The 10,286-nt window shown below is 35.9% G+C and overlaps 1 protein-coding gene across 1 annotated transcript; it reads left to right on the top strand.

The window, feature by feature from the left end:
• The first annotated feature begins 203 nt into the window (after positions 1 to 203).
• LOC124532693 (phagocyte signaling-impaired protein) lies at positions 204 to 9,981 on the top strand. Its single transcript, XM_047107720.1, has 12 exons — positions 204 to 381; positions 457 to 681; positions 1,216 to 1,409; positions 1,679 to 2,371; positions 2,693 to 2,903; positions 3,443 to 3,565; positions 4,387 to 4,556; positions 6,843 to 7,033; positions 7,664 to 7,794; positions 7,890 to 8,060; positions 8,395 to 8,612; positions 9,321 to 9,981. Exons 1-12 carry the CDS (start codon positions 315 to 317, stop codon positions 9,678 to 9,680), a joined length of 2,754 nt encoding a protein of 917 aa, XP_046963676.1. The 5' UTR covers positions 204 to 314; the 3' UTR covers positions 9,681 to 9,981.
• Positions 9,982 to 10,286: the final 305 nt, after the last annotated feature.

Below are 10,286 nucleotides of genomic sequence, written 5' to 3'. Positions count from 1 at the left end.
CTTATAGATAGAACCACTAAAATATTTTGGCGGACGATTGCGATCGGTAGAAAATTTTATTCAAGGATATTTATATGTTTTTATTAAAGTTAAGCACAACATATTCATACCGATATTTTATTTAAAAATAATAATTAATAAATAATCACAAGAGCGACTAGAATAAAAGATACTAATAATTTATGGCAACATATTGACATAAATGTCACCGTCAATCAGCGATCATAGACAATCTCAAAACAAACGTGCTGCTAAAACTATAAAAAGACTCGAACGAGCTTTTATTTCGTGAAAAAGTCTTTTATAAATGAAAAATGGCAGTACGGCCGCAGCACATGCATGATGGTGGCATTGTGGAACGTAGATTACGTCCAATTTATGGTAAAAGTTACTTGTAACCTGCGTGAATATTTTGTTTTCTAACTAGAAAAATCATATAACTGAATTGGTTTTCAGACTGGTTAGATAATGGAAACAATAAAAAGGCCTTGCAGGAGGCGGAGAAAGTGTTAAAGAAAAGTCCTTCCTTACAAGCCGCCAAGGCTCTCAAAGCGCTTGCTTTATATAGGTTAGGAAAGGGACCGGAGGCCCACGCTTTGCTGGATGCCCTTGCTGAAGAGAAACCTAGCGATGATTCTACGCTACAGGCAATGACAATATCCTATAGGGAATCTCAGCAGTGTAAGTAAATACCAAGAACAATCTAAAAATTAACCCAGTATCCGTCTAAACTCTGTCTAGACTAAGTAACTTGTACGATTAAAAGACGAAATAGACTAGACTAGACTTAAGAAACATCTCCCGCAACTAGTCAAAAATTAGATATTAGCATTGTATTAAGAGTTTTTGACATATTAATATTGTAAACTAACAGCCAGTCATTGTTTCACGAATATATCTCTTTTGTCGAAAATTTGGATATAATCACACCAAGTTGCTCAGATGCAGTTTCGTGGTAATACAATTAGAATTTTAGTGAAATTAGATACACCATTTACCCTGGAGAAGGAAAACTTATGAGGAAACTTTTCTTTAATTATGAACTAAAATAAAAGAGGTTCACTGGTTCTAGTCCAGTTTAAACCGGTTCTCTTAAAATGAGTCACATTCAAGCCACTGAGCTATTTTGACACATTATTTATATACATATAATTTAAAATATATTTTTAAATTAAATAATTTCTAAATTAAATCTATTATAATATAATTTGACAGTTCACAAGGTATGTGCATTGTATGAAGCAGCCGTGAAATCAGAGCCAACAAATGAGGAACTATATTCACATCTATTCATGTCATATGTGAGGGTTGGAGATTACCGATCACAACAGCGGTCTGCGATGGCGTTGTACAAGTTTGCACCTAAAAATCCTTACTACTTTTGGGCCGTGATGAGCATTGTCTTACAAGTATGTTATAACTTACTTTTAACATATATAATGATATGGATTTCATTCAATCTTTATTAGAAAATTTTGTTAAAATAAAGAATGTATTACAAAATGTTTGTTCCTAGATTCTAAACCTAATATCTTGATTCTATTATCTGAAACACATCCATTGTTCTTTGATAAGATGGTAATAACTAACAAACACTATAATGATAATAATAACATTGTATAATCTTGATTATAAATTAGTAAAGAGATAAGTGAAAATGTTAAAAGAATATTTTCAGGCTAAAAGTACCGATGATGTTACAAAGAAAGGCATTCTTTTGTCGTTAGCTCAGAGAATGGTGGACAATTTTATAGCAGAAAACAAAATGGAGGCTGAACAAGAAGCCCGGTTGTACATCATGATATTGGAGCTGCAAGAGAAATGGAACGACATACTTAACTTTATCGAAGGACCTCTGTACTCTCAACTGGTTCCACGGTCCACAGCCCAAGCTAGTATACCGTACATGAAGAAGCTTGGACATTGGAGGCGACTAAATTTACTCTGTAAAGATTTGTTATGGGACAATCAGGATCGTTGGGATTATTACCTACCATATTTTGATTCTGTCTTCCAACTGATGAACAATACAGAAGCTGATTCGGAAAGCGGTGCTGATGATACAGCTGAGAAATGTCACGAATTTATCTGTCAACTTGTCGAAAGCATGTCTTCTGGTCGGACTTTGAGAGGCCCGTATTTAGCTAGATTAGAATTATGGAAGAGGTTGTCTGTTGATGGTGATCCCACAGCTTTACTCGGTAGTGGTGTAGCTTTATGTATTCAGTATTTAAGAGTGTTCGCAAGTAAACCTTGTGCAGTGCCCGACTTGAAACCATATTTAGCGATGATACCTCAGAAGGAGAGGGAGGATCGTTGCAGGGACTTCTTAACATGTTTAGGCTATGATGAGAACAGTGAACCTGAATCGGTAAGTTTGATTAAAAAATTTATTCAATAATAATATTTCAACAAGACTATAATGAATATTATATTCAATGAGGTTTTACAAATACTTGTAGACTAATATTCAATTTCAAATTTTATTCAAGATCATAAATACATACTTAGCTTACTATAAAAGTGTCAATTTATTTTATGAAATACAATGTATTTTCACATTTGTAATTGTTTGGAATATGTCAAAACAATAAAAATTAGAAAATTGTCTATGGTAAAAAACTTAAAATAGTAATACATTGATATATCACTTTTTACGTCAATTTATTAATTGTCATAATTTCTCTTCCAGCAAGACGATATCCAGCGCCACATATCCTGTCTGTCCGCGTGGCGGCTCACGTCGCCCATGTGTACTGCGGACGAGTACCTGGATGTGGCTGCGACGCTACGTCGACAGTATCTGCGCTGCGTCAGTCGGAGACTAGTGACGGCCACGACTACGGAGTTCTGTGCAGCCGATGGTTACGGGATTCTAGCTGCACATCACTATTTCTATGCTGGTAAACTAATTTATACTTATATTGGGTTGAGGTATATTTTGATCATACTGTTGAAAAATAATATAGTTGGTTCCTCAATGACGATTTACTCGTTATAAAAGTTTTGATACTGGCGCAAAAATAATATTCTAAATTTATAGAATATTTATTCGTAATATAAAAACGTCAGATTACAAACATTTGATGACAAATATAATTAAAACATTGATTCACTTGCAAGATCATCTAATAGAACAGGTAAATAAATGTTTAAGAACAGTCTATAGTTATTCTTAAAAAAATATAAAAAAAAGATATATTACCTATATAACAAAAACCTGTATTCAAAGCTTGCATTTCCACCTTTGGAAGTCATGGATTTAAATCCCAATTCCCATATACATTCAAATATGAATACAATAAAAAATAGATATATGTCAAGATCATGACAGTATTGCAATTTACCTTTTCCATAGTTAGTAAGTTCTAAGAATAGACTAGCCTAAATAAGTACAGAAAAAATCGAAAAATAAATAATGGATGTTATATTTTATTTACAGCTGTGCAACAGCAGAATGCCTCGCCTATAGTAGAAGCATTATGTTTACTAGAGCTAGTCTTGCATAAATCACCTGCTAATTTCCACGCTAAGGTGCTACTTATCGCTCTTTACCATTTACTGGGTGAGTATTTATACAAAGAATTTTGTAAAATATCGATTTCATGGAAATTATTTATTTCTAATGAATAACAACAACAGCCTGTAAATTCCCACTGCTGAGCTAAAGACCTCCTCTCCCTTTGAACTTGTTTTTGAAAGGTTTGGAACATATTCCACCACGCTGTTCCAATGCGGGTTGGTAGAATACACATGTGGCAGAATTTCTATGAAATTTGTCACATGCAGGTTTCCTCACGATGTTTTCCTCCACCGCTGAGCACGAGATGAATTATAAAGACAAGCACATGAATCAGCGGTGCTTGTGGGTTTGAACCCGCAATCATCGGTTAAGATGCACGCGTTCTAACCACTGGGCCACACTCTTATTTCTAATGAATTAAAATGAAATAGTAATGAAGCATGATCTTCAATGTGTGCGTTTCTGAATTAAAATGAAATAGTAATGAAGCATGATCTTCTATGTGTGCGTTTCTGAATTAAAATGAAATAGTAATGAAGCATGATCTTCTATGTGTGCGTTTCTGAATTAAAATGAAATAGTAATGAAGCATGATCTTCTATGTGTGCGTTTCTGAATTAAAATGAAATAGTAATGAAGCATGATCTTCTATGTGTGCGTTTCTGAATTAAAATGAAATAGTAATGAAGCATGATCTTCTATGTGTGCGTTTCTGAATTAAAATGAAATAGTAATGAAGCATGATCTTCTATGTGTGCGTTTCTGAATTAAAATGAAATAGTAATGAAGAATGATCTTCTATGTGTGCGTTTCTGAATTAAAATGAAATAGTAATGAAGCATGATCTATGTGTGCGTGTCCAGGCAACGCCGTGGCGGCGGAGTCGGTGTACCGGCGTCTGGAGGCCAAGCATGTGCAACTGGTGTCGCTGGGCTGGCTGCACGCGGCGCGCCTGGCGGCCGCGCTGGCGCCCGCGCGCGCGCTGCCGCTGCTGGCCGACACGCACGCCTTCCACCGCCACCACGCCAAGGACGTGAGTACCGCGACACACCAACCAACTTACGTTGCAAGTGTGTTTTTTTTCAACCGACTTCCAAAAGGAGGAGGTTATCAATTCGTCTGTATTTTTTTTTTTTTTTTTTTTTTTTTTTTTTTATGTTTGTTACCTCATAACTTTTCACTGGGTGGACCGATTTTGATAATTTTTTTTTTGTTTGAAAGGTAGTGCTTCCCGTGGGGTCCCATTTTTTTATTTTTTTTTCCGATGATGGTATCCATGTGAAAAAGACATAAGTCTTAAATTTGCATTATGTATATGCGCGACAAATAGGTGAATAACTGAAAATCACGTTAACCAATTTTGATAATTCTTTTTTTATTATAAAATATATACTTCAAGGGTAATTTTGTGAAAGTTTGGTAAGGTTCTGAGCACAGGATCCATGACAAAGTGACGGAACGGAAGGGAACGGAACAATTCTGAGGAGCACGTTAGCGATACTCGGTCGAATCTTTTATTTATAGGTTATTTGGATATTTGAGTCACCTTCCGTAATGTGGTTATGTTTATTTAATTATCATAGTCGAATATTATAATCAACTAGCTACCCATCCCGGCTTCGCACGGGTGCAATACTGATACTAAATATACTACAGAATTTGTTTATATACGACATCACATCGCAAACTTCTAAAATTATCAGTGTTTCTTTACTATATTGTTCATGTATTATATACACAAACCTTCCCCTTGAATCACACTATCTTTTAAAAAAAACCGCATCAAAATCCGTTGCGTAGATTTAAAGATATAGGGACAGAGAAAGCGACTTTGTTTTATACTATGTAGTGATGGAACTCCTATACGGCTCGCAGTTAGGGTGCGATATGGGGCAGAATTTCTTACTATCTTTAATCAAATTTTGTGTATGTGATGTGATGTCATATGATGTACGAAATATAGTTGGCTTTTCAAAGTTTTTTTGCTGAGTTCGATTACAGCTCTTTCGAGGGATCCTTGTAGTTCACGCCGCGTGACGTATTAAATCCGCATTTTCGAAAGTCTATTTTTGCTTTATTCGCAAGTTTCCTTTGAAATTGTCCTCGAAGTAGTTTCTGACTCATATAAACGGAACGCTTAATCTATCCATATTAAAAAAAATTAGTTAGTCAACATCAGCTTCACTTAAAATCAAAAAATAAATAAAATTTTAACAAAAAGAAAAACCGACTTCAAACAAAACACTATTTTAAAACAAATGAATATGCACGAAAAAGTAATAAAAATAATTGCGTATTCAACATATTTTTTAGAGTCTTCCTAAGTTAAATGAAATGAAAAATATTAGACTACTTAAAAGTCGATTAACGATTATATCATGTAATTATAATTATTGTTATATTTGGAGTCGGTGTCAGCCAATAAACCCTGCAGTATATCTATCAAAAAACAATACGAGAATACTTTAACAAATATGTTTTTTACAAATTACCTTTTACACAATAATATACTGGATCAATCAAGGGGCTCGTATCGCTTCTTTCTTTTGATTGTTGGGGCAAGGGCACCGTGGCTGACACCGGCTCCAAATATACCAATAACTATAACTACATGATATAATCGTTAATCGACTTTTCAGTGGTCTAATATTTTTCAATTCATTTAACTTAGGAAGACTCTAAAAAATATGTTGAATACGCAATTATTTTTATTACTTTTTCGTGCATATTCATTTGTTTTAAAATAGTGTTTTGTTTGAAGTCGGTTTTTCTTTTTGTTAAAATTTTATTTATTTTTTTTAGTATTCCATATTAATGTTTAACTACTACATTTTTTTTCTTGCTCTGCTCGCGACCTTATACGCGTTTCAATTTAACAAAAAAAAATATTGTAGCCTAAGCTTAAAAAATAAATATAATATTCCTTATTATATATTGCGGAAGTCCCATCAAAATCGGTCCAGCCGTTCTAGAGATTAGTCGGAACAAACAGACAGACAGACAAAAATTGTAAAAAAAATTAATTTGTTATATGTACCGTGTATACAGTGAATACGTAGGCATTGAGTAAAAATGCCTAGTTTAATGTTACAAATAGATATTCCAACTTTATTATACGTATAGATGATATATGTATAGTGTACAATACATTGTACATATATCATCTAGATAACATTTAGATTTTAATATTAGTTGTTTTATTATGTTCTACTCGCTTTTGTTAATGTATATCTTGTTGGTGTTAATAAATAAATAAAAAAAAAAAAAAAAATACGTCTTGGTATAAAACAGTACTAAGTGTTCGATGTACCCGTGGCAGAGCATGGAGCACCTGACGTACGCGTACAAGTACGGCACGTTCGAGAAGCTGGTGGAGCTGGGCGCGTGGGGCGCGCGGCTGGAGGCGTGCGCGTGGTGCGCGCTGGCCGCCCGCGAGCGCGCGCTGCTGGCGCTGCTGGCCGGCCCGCGCGCGCCGCTGCACGCGCCGCCGCGCCTGCCCGCCGCGCCCGCGTGAGTGTTGCCAACTTTGGAGATTTTCACATTTTTTAGGGGAAACAATTAAAAATATTGTATGAATTGTTTAAGCAAAAAAGTATGCAAATAATAATAATAATACCTTAAACTTAACAAATGCTAAATTTGAGGTATGAAAGATTGAGAAATAAATTACAAGTTTAATTTAAAAAAATTTACACTATTATTTTAAATTTTCTCTGAAACAGAGACACACTAGAGTGTACACTGAAAAGTTACTGGTTATTAAATCGAAAATATATATGAATAAAATTGGTAAACATTATTTCTATATTTAAAATACAATTTAATGTTACTAAAATTTTAACCATTTACTACATAATTTTTTCATTGTTTTTATTTATCTTCTTTGGGTCAATGTCGATATGTACTGCCGCGGATTATACCACAAAAAACAAACTTTGTATATAAGATATGTGTATTGCTCATTGTAAAGTGAACTGTAAGGTTCTTTATGGGTAAAAAAGTTCTTTAACCTGAAATCGATAATTAGCTCTATTTTAGCATTGCTCTTAGGGAGCATCCTAGGGAGCAACCTGTTCGACTTGACAACACTGCTGTGCCTACTAGTTACTTTGGTTAAGTTTATTTAATATATATATTCAGTGACAATCGCGATCTTAACGCCATCGTGAGCTGGGAACCGCCGCAATGCATCGATCCTGAACTTAAATCGCGCACTTTCGAGCAAGACGTAGCGTATTTGCGCCTCAAGGACGCCCTGGTTTCCGCTATCGGTGAGATAGTAATTACAGATAATGTTTGAAAATATTTATTATAGAATCGACGACGTAAATTTAAATAAAAAATATAAATATTTCCATGATTTTAGCACTGTGTATAGAATGCTCAGACAACCGTAGCGCAGAGGAAAAGGGTCCACAGTTGGAGGAGCTGCAGGCCTGCATCGACGCGTTCGGAGGCGCTATGGACAAGTGTCGCGAGAAGTACGGCGGCAAGCAGCGCCTCAGTGTGTCCGCGCCGCTGCCCTCCAGGATCATTGGTGATTATCCCCAGAAGCGTCTTATAATTTAGTACTCGATTTAGTAGCAGTCTTGAATATATAACCCATGATATGTATCTCTATGGCCTGTTTCTATGACACGAGTAGTAAAAATAAATAAACAACTTAGACCTTGTTTTAACACAAAATCTTATTTATTATGAAAAAACGATGCTTCGAATGTCGACGTTTTACGACGCATTTTGAATTGATAGTGTTGTATTAAAAATTTAGACATATTTATCTAGAATGGTTTGCCATCATATAGCAATGCTACTATGAACTGATAATCATAGCCCATTGACTGGAGCGCCACTAAAGTGTCATCTTTCAGCTTTCGTGAGCTCGTCGGTGCCGTACCGGGAGCTGTACGCGTGCGCGCTGCGCATGACGGGCGCGCTGTGCGGCGCGCGGGCGGCGCGCGGGCGCGAGCACGGCGCCGAGCTGCGCGCGCAGCTGGCCGCGTCCGCGCGCGCGCTGCCCCCGCCGCCCGCGCCCCCCGCGCCCTGGCCCCTGCGCGACACGCTGGAGGCCTACGCCAACTATCTGGAGGTGACTAGACTAGACTAGACTAATCTTTGGGCCAACATAAATTCAGAGCAAGTGAAACTAAGGGGTTGTCCATTAATCACGTGAGGCTTGAAAGGGGGGGGAGGGGTTTGATAAAAATCACGAAAATAACACAAGGGGGAGGGGGGGTGTAGTAAGATATCTCGTGTATTTATTTTTTCGTCTAATTCGCGATTTTTAAACAAATATGGTCCTTAATTTCAGAATAAAATAAGATTATAGTTTATACCTGTATGTAAATTAAGATAATATTCAGAAAATTTTAAGATTCATTGTACGTACTAAAAATACACGTGATGTTGAGAAGGGGGAGGGGGGGTGGTCTTAAACCTCACTACGTACCACCAATGGGGGAGGGGGGTTAAAAATGCTAAAAAAAGATCACGTGATTAATGGACAACCCCTAATTATAACGGTTACAACTTTGAAAGTGCTCGAAACGTCGGGATGTTTAAAAATAATTAATATACGCGATTCATCCCTTATAATTAGTTTTATTTAAATGTGTAATAATCGCGAAAATTTAAGACAACATTTCAGAGCAAGTGACTGATTTATTACATGTATGCTACGAATAGAAATTAATTTGATTTGCTCAGTGCCCAAACTAAAAATCTAAACTAAATTAAAAATGTGTTTAGTAATAGCTTGTGTCTTATATTTTGTTCAAATAAATGGTTGTGTTTTCAGTTTATCGGTGTCGTGACCTTCCTGCTGGGCGTGTGTAACGAGTTGACAGCTCCGGCGAATACGAAGAAGACGAAAAAGAAGGCGAACCAGTCCCCGGACCAGATCCTCACGTCGGAGCTGCTGAGCCAACTGAACGACGACGTGCAGGATGTCATAGCCTACCTTGAAGATGTCTTTGAGAAGTGGCCGACGTACGACTACAGCGTCTCGAAACTAGAAGATGAACTGGCGAAACTAGACATTAACGACAAATATCAGTGCCCGGTGGAACAAAAACTTAAAAACGGACTCGAAGAAGTTCTTACGGATGTTAAGAATATTTTAAAAAAGAAATCGAAGTATTTAAAATCTTTACAATAAAGTGGCCTTGCGTAGCATGTATATGCATAATGAGTTATAGTTTTTTTCTACATACATATCTTGTAAATAAGCCTCGAGTGACTTCGCGTCTGGTTCCGACCCCGTAGGCGCTAGAAAGACATACAATTACATACGCTTTATAAACAACTAGGCTATGTTGATATTTATATCATCATCGAAATATTAATAAGCCATAAGTTTGCATTTGGTTTGAATAAACTTATTTATGTACATTTATAAATAGTTTGATAAATATAGGTACTTATACAAAGGAAATAAATGCGAAAAGTTTACATTTAAATGTACTATTATTTGCTTCATGAATACCTCAGTATTTACTCAAAGCTATATTCCAATCGCAAAAAGAGTTAAACAAATAAACCAGCATTGATTCACATATTCCATGCGATTTGCTAAGGCCTTCGAACATGTCTATGCAGGCCTTTTCTTCCAGCTGTAGACCCTTATCCTCTGATATATTATTCACAACAATCAATTTTTGATTAATATGATACCTTTATTTATAATATTATAATACTAATCTGTGTAACTTCTTATATTCACTTCAATTTTATTTCCTAATTTACGATAAATACTTTATAAATA

This window comes from Vanessa cardui, chromosome 10 (assembly GCF_905220365.1).
Source record: "Vanessa cardui chromosome 10, ilVanCard2.1, whole genome shotgun sequence".
NCBI classification, from domain to species: Eukaryota; Metazoa; Arthropoda; class Insecta; order Lepidoptera; family Nymphalidae; genus Vanessa; species Vanessa cardui.
The sequence above is the reverse complement of the archived record's forward strand: the minus strand, read 5'-3'. Positions and strand labels throughout refer to the sequence as shown.

Excerpts from the sequence above, each read along its gene's own strand:
- LOC124532693 (XM_047107720.1), top strand. The coding sequence starts at position 315 with ATGGCAGTACGGCCGCAGCACATGCATGATGGTGGCATTGTGGAACGT. Across the intron at positions 1,410-1,678 it reads TGATGAGCATTGTCTTACAA|GCTAAAAGTACCGATGATGT; the intron begins GTATGTTATAAC and ends GAATATTTTCAG. Across the intron at positions 2,904-3,442 it reads ACATCACTATTTCTATGCTG|CTGTGCAACAGCAGAATGCC; the intron begins GTAAACTAATTT and ends TTTTATTTACAG.